Source organism: Triticum aestivum, chromosome 5B (assembly GCF_018294505.1).
Source record: "Triticum aestivum cultivar Chinese Spring chromosome 5B, IWGSC CS RefSeq v2.1, whole genome shotgun sequence".
NCBI classification, from domain to species: domain Eukaryota; kingdom Viridiplantae; phylum Streptophyta; class Magnoliopsida; order Poales; family Poaceae; genus Triticum; species Triticum aestivum.
Window position 1 is genome coordinate 9561904 of NC_057807.1, and position 18501 is coordinate 9580404.

Genomic DNA, 18501 nt, shown 5'->3' on the forward strand with positions numbered 1-18501 from the left:
GAATATATTTTTTAAACTTGAATTGCGTTTTTTTTCAATTTCACAAATATTTATTTTTGAAACTAAATTCAGAATAGAAATATATTTATCCTAAATTAAAATATATATACAAATTTAAATGTTTCGTACCTATGGTAAGCCCATACAGGAGCCCTTGTGCGACTTAGAGTCTATTTCATGCAATGAGCATACATGGGCACACCCTTGTTAGCCCTTTTTTGTACTTTTCATATGGAGAATCATGCCTTTTTCTTAGATGTTCGTTGTACTTCCATGATTAAAAAATTTCCCCTAATGGCAAGCAGTTGTGTACCAGAGAACAAATTGGTCAGAAAGTTCCACTCGTGATTCGCTGATCAACTGAACACACATACATTTACAAAAACTGAACACACATACGAGTAATTGCCTTGTCTGTTTAATTACTCACCAATCAATCAGCAGTTCACATATATTGCTATCTCTACTTTCTACTACTTAGAAAAAGAATAGTATTCCTTTTCCTGTAAGGCGGAACTTCATCCAATCTCTCATTCTTTTACTAAGCATCATTTCTTGCAATCTGATTTAATTGTCCCACATTTTATTGATTTACCGAATAAACATATTTTTTTGGTAAGCCGATAAATGATTATAAAATAAAATCCTAAAGCATGGGCAGGTAAATTATGTGCGCGTAAATCACGGGCAGGATTTGGTAACATTCATTTACACAATCACACTAATATGAATTACTAAATCACGTACTAAAATACTAGAATATTTATACCCCGTTGTAACGCACGGATAATTAACTATTACGTAACGAAAACAGACACTAAAATTAAAGAAACAAATAAACAAATCATGGTTCAAGTCTCTGTCTCAGCCAAATTGGCATTGACACAATGTTCAAGGTCCAACACACAGTTGTTTTATCCGTTTCTTGAGCCGTGGTTTCAATCCTCATTTAAAAATCACGTGTGGTGTCTATATATGACCTCAATTGCTTCTAGAATTTCAATCGAGGTCTGGCCCTTGTTGTACCTTGTCCTCCATTATTACACCAACCATGCCTGAAATCTCTCCGTCAGCAAGAAAAGACATGCAAGTCCTTGTTCGCAACATCTCTCTTAAGTGATATGGTAGCGTCTGATGCTCTTTTCCATGTCGATCGTGTACCATTTTCCTCCAAGCTGGTAAACCATTTTGATGTGGCTTTGCAACCCCAGCAGTTTTCCCAAAAGATATAGCCTATATTGAATTCATGCTCCAGCCAGTTGCTTCAAAAGTCCGAACTGATGGAGAGAAGTGTGCAATATATTTCAACACTCTCCCTCACCTCTAGGCTTATTTAGGGCACAAACTCTTTTTTTTAATACACGTTGGCAGGGTCTTGAACTCAAAACCTCTTAGCTCTGATACCATATTGAATTCATACACCAGCCAGTTGCTCTAAAAGTCCGAACTGATGGAGAGACGTGGGCAATATATTTCAATAGCCTAGTTGTCTTTCTCATGCCATGGAAATGGTCAGAGAAAGGATTGCAGCATCGTTGAATTAATGGCGTTCTTCTGGTCTGTAACTAACTTCGGTCAGTGTGCTTCTGGCAGTTGAACTGCACATGTGATTCACATATCCCAGAACCTGCACTGCAGTTGCTAGGCCGATCAACTGCAGGAGTAGAACCCCCTCATTAGTGCTTCAAATATATATAGTCCTCTGCATGTGATACAAAGTGAACAACACAAACACAAACACAAGAAGTGTCAAACAACGGAAAGTCCAAGTCTTGGTCGACACAAAATCACATGTCCAGGCCTCACACGGTCAGTGTCAACTGTCATGGTAATCAATCAATCCACGACAGAGAGGAAACAAGATTCATGGAGAGAGAATACACACGCATGCATGTGATGACCCCATGGGATAGGAAGATGAAGACTGCTGCAGATCTCTTGCATACAAAGTGGTGTTTTCTTTTTCTCTTCTATATCTACTTCTCTTATCCAAAACTGGTGGCGACCCGCGAGAACAGAGTTGCGGTCCAAATATATGGAAAATAAAACTGAAGAATGGACACACCCAAACTGTCTTTTCTTTTTCTTTTGCCTTTCCTTTTTTGAGAAAAGGCTGCTACATGTTCATACGAAATACGGTCTACAACACCACACATAGATCCAAGCAAGGCAAAGCGAGAAGAACATTTGTCCCGGTACAATTGCATAAAGGACCCCAAAACAAAAAAATAAAACAACCAAGTCCTTGGAGGTCCCTCTACACAGAAAAGCAACCGTCAACCGCCATCGACAAAATATCGCTGGAGGGAAGGGACATGAAGATCAAACACACCCGAATGTGAAGGGGCAACAGAATGGCTAAATTTTGTGTTTTGACCCTTTTTCGAAACTTGATCGAGATCTGACCCTGTGTTGCAAAAATTTCAGGATTTGATGCTTTTCTTACCGCCAGGGATCCATGGCGGTAAGGTGTAACAGCCTACCGCTAGAGACCTTGGCGGTAGGAGACACCCCTACCGCCAAACAGGCTGGCGGTAACCTGTACAACCCTACTATCAAGGTGCCCGGCGGTAGGTGTGAGCATGTACTGTGTTTCATACTTAAGAAAAGTTTGCGGTAGAGCGTGCAACCCTACCGCCAAGGACCTTGGCGGTAGCCTGTTAACCTACCGCCATGGACCCTGTTGGTAAGAAAAGGGTCATATCTCGAAATTTTTGCAAGGCAGGATCAAGTTTCGAAAAAGTGTCGAAACACGAAAATTAGCCCAACGGAGTTGCTTTGTGAGCTGAAGAAGAACAAGCCCACCATAAACGGCAGACGGATTTCCAATGTGGCACGTCAGTTGGGGATGGCCCCACAAACTTCAGCTTCCCCGTCTTCACCTTTTCTTTTTCGGAGTAAGGGAGGCACACACAAACAGCCACACACAAGCTAGCACAAAGAAAAACCCATGCAACTTGGAACGAGTAGGCTGGCGAAAGGAAAATTAGTGCCAAGCCGTAACCACAAGCCCAAGTATAAATAAATATTACAATGTTTTCATTCAAATTTGGACACGCAATGCTTCACCCATTTGAAAAGGTTTGAGGGCAAACAAACGCTATGTGGCACATGATTTCAAATTCTAATTCGATAAACATCGGATGACGCGCCTTGATAGCTACAGGCGTGTGTTGTTTTTTGCCGGGTTTCTTAGTTAACTGCGTCTTTGTATGATTTTTCTGTTTGGTTTCCCTCGTTAACTGGATAAACTCTCTTTTTCGACTACTAGTCCACCCAGCTGTGGATAAATCTTTGATCAAAATCAGCTATTCGGCTTGAGAATCGCGCCATCATATCTTTGTCGTCTTTGTTTCTTGAGCTATGTTTTTGGGAGTTTGTTTCCATTGTCGTGGCATCGTGGATACATGCCATGTCCATGTCGCCGATTGTTTCCAAAGTTTCTCCAACCGTCAATAGGGACCGGTTGGCGCCGGGTTACGACACATGCCTATTTGTTTGATGTACCTTTGTCCATGCCCGAGCTTGAAACCTCTCTGTCAGCCATGGAAAAACATAACCAGAGAATGTCCTTGTCTGGACCATCTCTCACACCACACCAGGAGCATCTGGCGGCCACTTCTCTGACGTCTTTGATGCCCTCCATGTTAGATTTTTTTTGGTCTACCCCCTAATTCCTCTGCGCTTATCCGTGGTGCCGCTCACAATTCACGTATCTGAGGCTAGGGGGTAGGGACCTTCTTATATTGTCTTTCCAAAGAGTCCGCCTCTTATAAAGATATAAGATTCCTAGTCTTTTCCACTAGTTTCCGGGATAGAGTCCAGATCAAATTACCAACCACGATCATATTTGTCTGTTTAACGGATTCTACCCATTTTGTCCCCGGAGCACGCGCTTGTGAGCAACGCGCCATAATAGAGTGTAAATTCCTCTAATTATGTAGATCAACATTAGGGCTGTAATCTAACTATACGATCTAGCTCCTTCCAATTATCAGTGTACCCGGGTAGTCTTTCCAATATAAATAGTATATTGTATTCCACTGATAATTGACCAGCTTCCTTAAGCATACAACTTAAGTATGTTCCAACAAGTGATAATTCCATGCTAAACATGTAAAGCAATTCCATGTACAAATACATGTATAATTCCATAATGAGGTATTCTGAATATTTAACAATTCCAGGTAATTTGAATATAGTTGCAGGACACATAATTCCAACATCTCCCACTTGTCCAAAATGATCATTCAAATATTCGTAAACCCATAGCCTTAACATGCTTGCCAAATACCTCCTGACTAAAAGACTTAGTCAAGGGATCAACAATCATATTAACACTACGTTGGAAACCCACAAATATATATACGGTGATATTTCCCTTCAATATGTTTCCTTGCTGTGACACTTAAGATCACTAGAGACCTTTAGTTTCCGCCTAATTATTCCAGCATAGCTGTCTTTGGCACCTCGAATATTATTTTCTCGAGTGTAATTCCACCTTTATAGGCACCTTGAGTATTTTGTTTCCTCAAGTGAAATTCTGCATCAATTATTTTCCATCACATATATAATAATATGATTAATTCCGCGTCGAGTCAAGTATAAGATAACCATGTTGAATAAAATTTGAAAACCACATAAATATCAAATCCAATAAGTAAATGAAGTTCCATGATTAACCATGTTAGAAATTCCTGACTTCGATCAGTGAACCTGCACCATATTAGTACTACAGAAAAATATGAATATGCGCACCTGGACTTATTTCTCATCTTGTAGACCTCATCAATGTGTTTACCTTTAATATAAATTTAAGAACAAGTGACAGGTTGTGATGCACTTTCCACAATCTTATATGATGTGTGAGATTCCCTTAACTGCTCATCTTTCCTTCCACTGCCTGAATGGAGCATAAATTCCGGTAGCTAAGGTATGATAATATAATGAAGATACATACGAACTCCAGTACCATTTATTATTCCATTTTTCCTCAGTAGTTCAAATATAATTCCTGACCGAGTATGATTCCCTTTATCAAAGGTATTTTAACACATTTGCAATTTTCCATAGAGAAACACTTCAAAGTATTTTCTATGTATTTCCACTCGTAAAATTAAATAGGATTTTCAAATGTTCCTTTCATATGAAAGTTAAAACATGACCAAGTTTTGTAGATGACTGCCTTGATTCCTTTAGAAAACCATATGACCTGCTATTCCATTGATGTGAAGGTTCTTATATGACCATACATTAATACACTCAATTAGCAAACCATGTCTTTAGTTCCTCTTTCCCAAAATTCCAGGGGAGAGAGTTTCCACAAAGTATATTTCCCTTTATGTGAAGAATTGAATAACAAGAGTGACATTATAATATTCCAGTGAGCCAAATTTCCTTACAAAATATAAAAACACTTCCAGACAAATAGGCTTGCGATTATTTGGTATGATATTAAGTTCCCAAACTATGCTCTTCCTCATCTGAGTTTATTCCTTCCCGCAATTCTTCCACCCATAGTTGACATTGATGAAAAAAAAGCTTTCTTAAGAGAATTTAGTGATTCCTCTAAAATTTAGAGTGACATCCCCCAATAACACATAATAATTATCCAGACGTCCAAGCTAATTCCTCACACTTATCCTAAGCATGTTAGTATTGGGAGTTTCACTGCTTGTAGTTTCCTTTGGGGTCAAGATTATTCCAGTATGATTGTTAATATTTCCACCCTTGATCATAAAAATAATTGTTTTCCTACTTTCCACCAGTTTTCCTTTTTCAAATCAAAAATAAAACAACCCTTTGATCCACTAGAATAGCCATGAAAAAATTCCTGGTGTGCACTTTGTATTAACTGAGAATTTCCTGTCAAAATAGAAGATTTCCTTCCACTCTACAAGACATATAGTGACTGTGCTAGATGAATAATGATATCAACAAACGACAGTGTCCAATACATCTTTAAAAAATACAAGGGAGTATAAAAGACATTCAATAATTCCATGATATTTACATGTTCAATTGATATATTACTGAAGTGTACTTCCCCCACCAATTGGTTGTTAAAACTTTGGTAATCTTTAATCAACCGATTTTCCACTTCAGTACAACATGTGACAAGCACAATAAAACATTCCGACTTGTATTTTGAAATAGCATAAACATAACCATATCATGTGCAATCATCAATGATAAGATAAAAATAAATAACATGACCTCTAGTGGGAGTGTCCAAAAAATAATACCATAAGTACCACAAGAAAAAAGTGTGAAACCTTTTTATTTCCTTCCACCTTAAAAAAAGAAGGTGTGCAAGTAAAAATACTCATTATATATGCTTCCCAAGTACCACAATCCTCCCACTAAAGTTCAGAATTCCAGAATCAGTAAGCCACTCAATTCTTACTCAATTCTGTTCCATGATATCTGACCAAGTCGTCCATGACAAAATGATAAATTCCAAGCATGTGTTCCCATTAACAACATTCCTCTCCGTGAGTTATCTTCCCCAAATGACAATCTGGGTTGCTAACTTTCAATGGACCATCAAGAAAGAATAAACCATTGTGTGAAATTCGGTAATGCACTAATTTTATCATTGAGCAATATTTCCACTCTTCCCTTTCCAAATAGTATTTCATAAACAATGAGTTTCAAGATAGAACCATATCAAATCCCTTCTTACTAAAGTTGCACAGAATGTCCTATAACAAAAATACTTTTCCTCCACAAGGGAGTTTCATGGCAAATTTTCCAATTCCAAATTGTATAAGATTTAGCAGCAATGACGAAACACATAAATATGGATAATTTCCTTTGGCTATCAGCATGTCAATAAAATTGCTATTGTATTCCAGCAATAAGACATAGCCTAAATCCATTTATACTTGAAAAAATAGCGCCAAATAAATAAATATAGTGCAAATATTATCATTAGGCATACCAGCAAATGAAGAGCAAATTTCCTTGTCCTCGGAGTAACTCACATCTTCCTCCATAAACAAGTGATGCAAAAATAATATGTACTTCTCTGAAATCCCTTTCCAGGTTATGCGTAACTTTCCGCAGAATAATTCAACCATTTGCTGATCAACTTCTTCCAAGGAGTAGACATATTTTCCTTGTTATGACATACATGCAGTTGATTAGCAAACCATTAATGAGTGATGTAATAAAATATAATAATCAACAGATAGGATTCGTAATTTGCTTCTTTTTCCCCGTAGCACCCGTGCACAAGTGCATGCGCGGCTCTTCCGGCCGGCCTCTCGACCGTGCAGTTGGCTACATGTTAGACACAATAAATAACAATAGAAATTCCCTCTCTTTTCTTCAAATAATGGCTTGAAATTTCAGTAATTTTTAAATGAAAAATTGCTGTTCTTGATGACATAGATAGTAGCGGCAGCAAGCGTTGGCATGACCTGCAGTTTCCGAGCAGTTGCTCGCTCAACTTGGGAAGTCCTTGAGTGGAGATTTCCTGTTCCTTGGTCAGCAAGCTGCCAAGTTCAGGTCAATTAGAGATGAGTTTGATCCTGTATAGCTGTCGACGCATCCGTGCCTATTCGTGCAGCAAGTAGGAGAGGCCCCAAACTTCTGAACGTCCCGACGGAGCGATGCGAGGACCATGTGAGTCGCGACTGTTACATGATGCCAGAGTAAATCTTTAACTTCCAGATCCGATTAAAATAAAAGAAGAATCTGTTAACAATTTCCGGCAGCAAATCTTTGCCGTGTTTCCGATCACACACACACGCATTGGATCACCTTCCAGCACTCCTTCCTCACGTGCCCAGAATTACCTCATGTGGCTTCACGAAATATCAACGCCAGTAGTACTCCTTGATCTCCGTGCAGCAAGTTTAACCTTCCATGCCCCACGTGATGTCACGATTAGCTTCCTAGATTTCTGTCACGGCTGTGCTTCCGGTTGATCAACGCGCAAAACTTCCAGCAACCTGCAGTGCGGCGCGCTTGCCGCTTGATTTCTCGGTCCACATAAATTATTCAGCAGAACGATCCAGCAATTTGTACTAGTCTGACTCGATCCATGTGCCCCTTTTGCTTGGACATATAAAAAGTACTGTACGTACCATGAGGTACACGTAGCTATAGGAAAATTGCTGAATCAAAGAGCAGATCTGAAACCAGGCAGACTGCACGCGTGGGATGCGATTGTATAAGAGAACCGATCAACATACGAAGGAGAGTACGCAGCGGAATCAGATGCGACCGACGGCAATCACGACGACCGCGGATAGTTTGCACGGGACTAGGGTTAGAGCGATCGAACCTTGCGCTGATGCCAATGTTAGATTTTTTTTGGTCTACCCCCTAATTCCTCTGCGCTTATCCGTGGTGCCGCTCACAATTCACGTATCTGAGGCTAGGGGGTAGGGACCTCCTTATATTGTCTTTCCAAAGAGTCCGCCTCTTATACAGATATAAGATTCCTAGTCTTTTCCACTAGTTTCCGGGATAGAGTCCAGATCAAATTACCAACCACGATCATATTTGTCTGTTAACGGATTCTACCCATTTTGTCCCCGGAGCACGCGCTTGTGAGCAACGCGCCATAATAGAGTGTAAATTCCTCTAATTATGTAGATCAACATTAGGGCTGTAATCTAACTATACGATCTAGCTCCTTCCAATTATCAGTGTACCCGGGTAGTCTTTCCAATATAAATAGTATATTGTATTCCACTGATAATTGACCAGCTTCCTTAAGCATACAACTTAAGTATGTTCCAACAAGTGATAATTCCATGCTAAACATGTAAAGCAATTCCATGTACAAATACATGTATAATTCCATAATGAGGTATTCTGAATATTTAATAATTCCAGGTAATTTGAATATAGTTGCAGGACACATAATTCCAACACTCCAAGGATAAGCAGACCTTCAGTTGATATGGCTTTCAATCCAAAAACTTGTATCCAATGAAAATAATTGTGTCCTTATCTATGAAAATAAATGGTCAGAGAAAAGGAATGTGCCATCACTTAATGATATATTTCCTTGGTCTCTAACGAACTACCAGTGTGCCATTGGTCAGTTGCACTCGTGGTTCAGAGAGTACTACTACCAATCAGTGCTTCATATACACATACGCATAGGAGTATATTCCTTCTCACACAATGATCACAAAGTCAAGAAATTAACGAAGGAACATTCAAAGATAGAATGTTCAAGATCGCCGCAAGATGTTTCAAAGTGTGTAATGTTCCCTCTCTTTTTTCGTTGACCGTTCGAACCCTAAGTGGCCAAGCCCATAACTGAAATTCCTCTGTCAGCCAAGGAAAAATCAAGGGAAGGAAGGGAGGTCCTTGTCTGGGTCATGTCCTTCTCTCCCCTGAGAAATGTGCCCTGTCTTAGCTATTATCTCACGGCATGGAAATGGTCAGAGAAAATGGATACAGGCAGTATCACTGGGCCATAGGTTTCCCTCTGGTCTGTAACTTACTACTTCCGTCCTGGTTTATAGGTCCCCTTTATAGTTTGTACCAAATTTTGACTAAAGATTTAACTAACAAAATGTTAATGCATGTCAAGAAAAATTATTTCATTGGATTCGTATTTGAACATAGTTTTAAAAAATATAATGTTTGGTGACATGCGTGAACATTTTGTTAGTTTAATCTATAATCAAAATTTGATACGAAATACAATGGGAACCAATAAATCCGGACGGAGGTAGTTTCCAGCTAGTACTACTAAGTTACTATGGACCAGCCTCTGTTGCACTGCACTTGTGAGATTCAGGTACTATCTGCAACTTGCAGATAGACCGCGGTAGCAGTTGTGCTTGTGACTAGACCCCCTACCTAATCTATAACTGACCTTTATGTTGCTACCAATAATCAGGGCCTCATATTCCTATCTACACAATGGACACAGACACAAGAAATTAGCAATGGAATGTTCCAAGTCTCGGTCAACCTCGGCATGTCAGTGTCGAGTTGACACTGACAGGGAGAAAATTTCAAGTGCAGGGCAGAGAGTCAGTGTCATGGAAATCAATCTATCCATCCATCCATCACAGAGAAGAAGGAACAAAATGCTTATGCGGCTCCCACAATAATCTGATGTTCTGAAATCTGAACCCACAGCAATAGAAATTAAGATGAAGATTGAGATGATGATGCATCCTTCCTCTTCAGTCTTCACCACACATGCAAATTAAGTGTGTCTTCTTTTCCCTGACGAATCAAACTTTCTACTTCTCCTAATCACCAAAGTTTATCACACCGCTACTACTAATTAACCTTGACCAGAAAGAAACTAGTGCAAACCATGCATGACAAAGAAGAAGAATCCAACAAGATGAAGATGATGGATTGGGAGATAATTACTAGTACTGTATTAAGCATCCCTGGGATCCAGCTCGGGCAGCTTGGCCAGCCTCACCATGCTCTGCTCCATCACGCCGTTGTACCGCTTGCAGGACAGCACGCCCAGCCCACGCCCGAGCACGCCCCACCGCCTCTGACCCTTGGGCTCCCGCGCGGCGCCGCCGGTCTTCTTCTTCCCGTCGTCGGCGACGCTCTTGGTGCACGCCAGGTAAGCCGCCAGGAACGGGTCGTCCTCCGGCCGGACGGCCCTCGAGTAGTCCCTAGCAGCCGGCCTGCCCGGCGGCGGCGGCACCGAGAGCCGCCTCGCCAGCGCCGGCACCTTCCTGTGGCCCTCCCGCATGCCACCACCACCACGTGCTTCAAGCGTCGAGACCGGCTTCTTCACGGCCGGCTCGAGCTCCCACGACAGGACCACCGGCGCCTTCCTCGGGCTCTCCGGCATGCCCTCCACACGCTCCCACTCGAAGGCCACGGTCAGGGCTTCCTCTTCCTGCCCCATGTATGTACGTACACAAGGGCAAAGAGCCACCGGCAGATAGCTAGCTAACTAATCACCACCGGCCGGCCTGTCGTGCTGGTACGGACCAACGGTTTCTTGCCGCGCTTCTTGGCGTGAGCAAGACGAAGAAGGGAAAGAGGACGAAGGTGGTTGGTTTTTGAGGAAGTGGTGGGGCGATCGAGGGAGTGGAGAGGAGAGGGCTTATGGATCATGAATGCATCATGCGTACATGCATGCCAAACGTGTGCATGGCCCAACTAAATGGATATTACTTAGTGGCAGTGGAGGGACGGCTCTAGGGATCGGGTTGTATATATGCATACGAATGGCGGGAGACCAAGGGTTGTTTGTACTAGTACTAGTACTAGTAGTACTTTGCAACCGTATTCTATTCTTGTACGCGCGTGTTAATGATGTAGTATTAAATTTGTTATTGTGGTAATCTCTTGCTAAGAAGGTGCATCGTTTTCTTTCTCCCTCTCGAAGAAAGAAAGGCGATCTTGCCGGTGCCCGCCGCAAGGAGAGTTCCTCCAGCGCCGTACTCCGGGGGCTCCCCTCTGCCGACGATCTCGGTCGTCAGTGGTGAGGACGCGCGTGGATCGCTTTAGGCCCTAGTAGTTTTAGTTTTTACATTGTTCATTGTCTTGGCTTCAGCAGCGGTGATGGCGGCGTTGAATAAAGATTCTTCAGATCCTTCTCCGACGAGCCATACGGTCCTATATATGGTTGGGGGTGGGTCTGAAAATCAGACCGTTCAAGTAAGGATGATGTGGCAGCGGCATCCTCGTGGTGGACTTGTGTCCTCGGGCTCTGCCGTTGTGACAATGTTTGCTCCAGCATTGGCCAGGAGCTTAGAAGGTAGTCCAAGAGAGGATTCTGATTGCGGTATGCATCAATGGCATCTGAAAGATGGTGGATCGTGTGCCGGGTTCATGGTTTGTGGATATCAGGTATGGTTTCTTCCTCTAATGTCTTAGTCATGGTCATGTAGGGGTGCCAGATATGGAGTTCGATGGCTTGTCCGTGGTGTTGGCCTACTCTACTTTCGTTCAATGGTAATGATTTCGTCTTTGGTGAGTCATCTTGGAGGTCCGTAGAGCTGCATATAAGCAATGGAGCCACGTCGAGCTCGGGTGGGAAGGTGATTCATTTTTTCTTTTTCTTTGATGGCTCCTGTAGTGGTGCCAGAGGCAAGTGATGGGTGTTAGTGTCAAGCTCAGAGGATTCTTCGGTCTTGATTGTATTTTTTTTCTTCCTGGCTGGTGTTTCTTTCTACAAAGGCTAGCGTTCTGCTATCTTTTCAGTTTTGTCAGGTCGATGTGTACATAGCTTATACTATAATCTTTATGATGAATAAATGAGATGCATATTATCATGCTTTTTTTATTATGGTCTTGAAAGTCCATGGGAAAAAAATAAGAAAATAAGAGATGGTAAGAAAACAGTAGCTATAGAGGGTGTGGTTGAAGTTAACCGCAGGGAATTGCATGTTGGTATGGTAGATGGACTTCAACGCTGATGGCTTGACCATGCATGCGTATGCATTTACCCAGTCCCTACCTTGTCTTTTAGCAGTTTTTTCCCAACCAAAAACATATGAAAGTAATGGTGTTGTGTAAGTGTACAACATTGCGTTTCTACAACTGCAAGAGATTGGCTGCTTGGATTGGTGGCTATATTTTTATCTGAAGCCTTTGGTGGCTATATATTGGAAAAGGATGTGTAGGGTCAGATGCTTATTTGGCTGCGTAATTCCAATCTTACATCAAGACCAGGAAGACATCATTGCGATTGGAACTCCTCCAGTAATTAAGTACAGAAACCGTGCTAAGTTACAACGCAAGAGTCAAAGCGCATTCCATTATGACTTAAACATATGCATAATTAGGTATTTGTTTTATGGTTTTGATTAGTAGTGGAGCACATTCATGGATTTGGTTACCGGGCGAAAAATCAGGTCACCGCCCGGGAACCCCACGAGAAATTGCCTTACGAGCAAAAAAAAGAGAGTTTTAAATTTTAATGATTTTGTACTGAATGCAATTGAGCTCCCCTAGTAACTGATTAGTTAGTACTAGTAACTGTACTAAGTTACAACGTAGGTGTCAAAGCATGGGCCATTACTTGACCATATGCATGTCCAAGTTCTTAGTATATGTTTTATACATGTATAAAGAACAATAGAGCGAACCAGTACTAACTTGATTTGGGAAGAAAATTAACCAACTATTTGTTACTTTCATGATTAACTCCGGGTTTTTCAAATTTCTTCCACACATTTTATAAACCATTTACCAACAAGTTGGCGAATTCACGTGAAAGAAAAGTTGGTGATTTTGTCTTGCTACATGGTGTTCTTTTTTTCTTTTCGATGGAAACTGCTGCGTCGGTGTGGTTTTGCTACATGTTGGTCAACGAATTAAGCCGCCCATTATATACAATCTTTTATTTCTGCTTTTTCAGCTGTTTAAATAATCAATTACTAGTTTACTAGTACTACTAATTGGAAGCAACGAAGAAAACACGCACATATGTTCAGTCGCCAAAAGGAAGAGCAGGTATTGGAAAAGCATTCATACGGTTTGCAGCTATCAAGGTGGTTGGTAAATCCTTGTCATGTACTCCACGCGAAAAAAGAATGAAGAATTCCTTGTCATGTACTTGGAGAAGGCCATGCAAAACGCCAAAATGGCAACGTTGACTGCTAATGGCATGCTTCTAAACGGATGAGCTAGGAAATCCACAAAATACTAGCAAATGATTAGCTAGAAAATTGACATTCTTAATGATTTTAAACAGACTATTCAGATTACTTGAGAGATTAAGCTTGCAAAACACAAATCCGAGAGGAAATAAAATTTGAGTTGGTAATTATTTGTTCATCATTTTTTGCGAGGGCCGATTATTTGATTATCAGTGTATATTAGTCTTCGTAAATTAACGCACAATGCCAACGGTGTGACTGAGATTGCCAGCGTTAAATATTATTACACGATGAATGTTCCTCATACCAGCCTACGAGCTGAGATTACAATGTTTATGGAAGGTTGATCCGGAATGTTGACTTCCCTTGTCCAGGAAAATTAAACATATATTCAAAATTGTGACTGAGAAGTACTAGCATATAAACTAAACGTTCCAGGTACCCTATCTTATAATTTGCTACATATATCTGGTTTGGTGAGGACTTGGAGACGTATACATCTTGGCACTTGGGTCACCTAATTGGCGATTAGGAACACGCAAAGGATTGCATTTTGGTTCATTACTATAAATGTCGTCGTTGATAGATGTTGTATACACGATAAACAAGTGTGCATCTTATGTGTAACTCGCAGTCGATCAAATCGAGTAGCTAATCCTCTCCTAAACCAACAAGGCTACCCAAGTAACTAATTTTAACTGGCTAATTACCATTTACCAATGTTCTTATGTATGTAGCAGCTTGCCAACCCGCCTACCGGCGGCTAAAGAAAACCCCACCTACCGGAGTTGTAATGATTAACGAAGTGTTGCTCGAGGGACTCTGAATATTTTTGTTCTTCCCAGTAAGCCTTATATTTTCTCTTTTTTGGAAACAAGAAATGATGTGAAAATTACAGTTCTAGAAACCTTTGGACAGAAAAATGTCCATTGCTGTTTCGATTTTGAGTTGAAGCTATCATATGAGTTTGAAAGCTCAAGCAATGAGGCCTTTGGGCCGAATCAGCATGGGGCCTATCAGGGAACTAATACGCTAATGTATAAGCTACAACACGAAATCATTAATTGAGAAGTACTTCTCGCATTTAAAACAAATTGTGAAATATTTGAAAATGTTTCTACAATGTGAAAAAATGTTTATGTAGTTTTGTAAAAATGTTTATTACCATAAAAAGTTCAAAGTGTATTTTTCAAGAAATTTACAATGTATTCAAGAAAGTGTTCAGAACATATATTAATATAAAATGTACATCATGTATTTGAAAAATATATAATGTGTACCAAAACAATGTTTCATGTGTACACCAGAAGCGTTTATTGCGTACAGAAACAAAAGTAGACATGTGCTGAACAAAATAGAAACCGATGAAATCGACAAAGAACAAAAGAAAAACGAACAAATTCAATAAAACAAAAAAAGCACAAAAAAAGAAAATAAAAACCAAAGAAATGCAATGCAGAAGAATGAAAGCAGTGAAGCCCAAGAATGGACGAGAAGGAAACACATGAAAAAGAGAATTTTTTTCAAAACTATGTTATTTTTTGTAGCAATTTCGGAAACTATAGCGTAGAATGAAAAAAACGCAAAACTAGTAGCCCGTCGGCCAGGAGTGGGCCGAAGTAGTACTTTTCGGCCACAACTAGGCCGAAATAGTACTTTTCGGCCATAGCTAGGCCGAAGTAGCACTTTTCGGCCACGCTTAGGCCGAAGTAGCACTTTTCGGCCACGCTTAGGCCGAAGTAGTACTTTTCGGCCACGCTTAGACCGAAATAGACTTTTTGGTCAAGTTTAGGCCGAAAAGTCAATTTTTGGTCAACCCTAGGCCGAAGTTGCATGGCTCATGCTGAATTGTATTGTGTCGCCACCCGTTTCCCGCCAACCCCTTCCCGTCATATGTTTCCGCCACCCGTTTCTCGCCAACCCCTCCCCGGCAATCCCTTTCCATCTTATTTTCCCGTCAATCCGTTCCCGCCTTATTTTCCCGCCAATCCCTTCCCGCCTTATTTGCCCGCCAATCCCTTCCCGCCAACCCTTTCCCACCATACCGCAGTTATTCTTTCCCGCCATTTTCTCCTCTGTATCTATAAAACCCCCTTCAGGCGGAGGTGGATAAGCATTGCAGTGTAGTGTAGTCGAGATGTCCCATTATCCATTCGATCGTAGTATTCACCCTAAGATGAGCAGCACTCTGCTGAGTCTAGCTACCGATTTCAGGATGGACAATAGGATAGTTCCATGGGACGAACTCACCAGTAGTGACACCATAATGAATGAGTTGGCTCACCAACTACGTAGGTCTGGGTGGCCTGAAAGGACCTATGAGGAGGTACGTCAAGAACTTCTTAGGTTGCATGAAAGGTGGAAGAAGGTGGTGGAGCCGAAGAGTGAAACTTTCAGAAGGACTGCAGAAAAGCATCCATTTTTATGGACTGAGGAGAGCGAGGACGACGATGATATCTTCATGTCGTCGCTTCCGGGTTCTGCATCCGCGAAGGGCAAGAGTTCTGTATCGACCAAGGGCAAGAGTTCTGCATCGACGAAAGGCAAGAAGAGCGCATCGTCGAAGGGCAAGAGGGCTGCATCAACGGAGGATGACGATGATGACTTCATGTAGTATGTAAGATGTATTCCAGTTGTACCATTTCATTTAGATGTATTTGCATTATTAGTTTGTCTTGTATTATTGTAGGGCATTATGTTCTATCTGAATTTCATTTTGTAGTATGTAAGATGTATTGCACAAGTTCAGCCGCACCGTTTAATTCAGATGTACTTGTATCTTAAGTATCGGTTGTAGTCTATTTGGAAGTGTAACTGAAATAAGAATGCGAATTAATAGTAATATGTCTCTCGCATACATAAAACAATATATGTCTCCTGATCACATAGAAGCAAGTGCGATAGTAACACATACATGAAGCATGTCTCATACATAAATACTGACACACAGCTGCGAATAGTCTGAAACTAACATAGAAAATGAGTCATACATAGATAGATAAGCATATCACTGCGGGGGACGACGACGAGTCTGGGTCTTCCTCGGGCGAGGACCCGAAGGCGATAAGCGCTGAGGCGGTGGACGAGGCTCGCGATAACCACGACCATAGTTAACCTCGTCTGTCACGGTCTGTGTCTCCTGTGTCGGTGGTGGTGGTGGAGTGTGAAACACTGTCTGCGAGAAGCCATAAATGTTTGTAGCTTGGTCATCATCCTCGCGGTCGCCCTCAAAGTACGAAGCACCACCACTAAGGATCGGTGACTGCTCTGAATGCATGAACAGTTGCGACTGGTTGCCGCCTGCGGTAAAGTAAAATTGATACAAATGCATGAACGAAGCACCACCAGTAAGCATCAGTGACTGCTGAGAATGCAAGAACGATTACTACACTGTTCAAAAGAATGTAGTGAGTAGTGTTACCTAGATTCATCTGCTGATGCCAGTAAGCGCTCCCTAGCTGTGAAGGAGGTGGCTCATGCCAGGAAGAGCTCCCTGGCTGTGAAGGAGGTGGCTCATGCCAGGAAGAGCTCCCTGGCTGTGAAGGAGGTGGCTCATGCCAGGAAGATCTCCCTGGCTGTGAAGGAGGTGGCTCATGCCAGGAAGATCTCCCTGGCTGTGAAGGATGAGGTTTTGCACGATGCACAGAGGGTCGTGGTTCTGAACGGTGCACAGAGGGTCGTGGTTCTGAATGTTGTACAGAGGGACGTGGCGGACGATGTGCTGGAGGAGGAAGTGCAACATCCGAAGTCCGTCTACACGTGACAGCTGCGTAAATCCCGCGTAGCTTGTCATCAAGACGCCTCAACCATGAGACGCCCTCTCGCGGTGGGATAGTTTCTCCCCTCTGAAAGCGCCGCATTAAAGCGGAAACCTCCTCTCGCGCCTGTACTGTCAAGTCACCCTGTACACAAAGAATGAACCAATTATATGCTCGTTGTATGATAGACACCACGAATAGACAACCAATCGAATATGTCCAGATTAACAAAAGACTTAACATATGAGAACCAAGGCATTTACCGCGTGGTGTCTGGTTCCCACAACAGAGGCAGTTGGGTACATATCGCTGGTGAGAGGGGCTTCGATCTGATCAGTAGTAGCTGATGGAACCAAGTAGATCCTCGTTGTATGCCGGTAACGCTGCAGATACAACCCAAACATTTCCCAGTTAAAGGGCCGAACCTCACCCCAGATATTTGTCGCAGCGGTAGTCCATTCGTTAACGTAAGGGGTAATGCTCTCAAGCCAATAAGTCATGGACTTGTTTCCTCCTAGGCGACTGTCCCTGAGATTGACATGCGCGATACATGGTTAGGTATATTATGAATGCAGAGCTGCCAACTAAAATAGTATTAGTACTTACTTGTGCACGTGGTCTGGCAAGTGTGGAATATCTGAAATCGCAGGCTCTTGATATAGACCGAACTGTCTCATCACCCTATGAAGAGACATCTCCTCAACCGTCACGTCGAACACCAACTTGGCCTTGGTCATCCAAAAGTGCCGATCTCTAGTGCACAATCCAGAAATCCCAACTGGGTACCTCGATGATATAGCCTGAGGCGAGTATGGCTCCCAAATAACTTGATCCTCGTGCAAACTATCAAACTGCGCCATGAAGGACGGGTAGCATCCCCTAACCTGAGTATGCGCAAACTGTCTCTGTGCATGACAACAAATAAGCATTAGTAATACTATTGAATGGCAAGAAATAATTGAATTAATTGTTACTTAATATAAAAGTACCTCTCGCCGTGTCCAAACAGATCCCATAGTAGGTAAGTCGCCGATAGCAGGCACATAAGTCCCAGCTAAGTCCTCCAAACCAAAAGGTTTATCAATGTAGACATAGGGTCGTCCAATAGGGAACCTCTCGTATGACCAAAGCTGCAACAATAATGGACATCCAACAAGACTAGATTTTCTAGACTTCAACAA

At 41.8% G+C, this 18501-nt stretch overlaps 1 protein-coding gene across 1 annotated transcript; it reads right to left on the minus strand.

Annotated features, from left to right (window-relative positions):
- Nucleotides 1-10052: 10052 nt before the first annotated feature.
- Nucleotides 10053-11142, minus strand: LOC123110096 (uncharacterized). Its single transcript, XM_044530529.1, has one exon. The coding sequence runs from the start codon at nucleotides 10856-10858 to the stop codon at nucleotides 10370-10372; it is 489 nt and encodes a 162-aa protein (XP_044386464.1). The 5' UTR covers nucleotides 10859-11142; the 3' UTR covers nucleotides 10053-10369.
- Nucleotides 11143-18501: the final 7359 nt, after the last annotated feature.

Coding starts and splice junctions, on each gene's coding strand:
- LOC123110096 (XM_044530529.1), bottom strand. CDS start 10,858: ATGGGGCAGGAAGAGGAAGCCCTGACCGTGGCCTTCGAGTGGGAGCGT.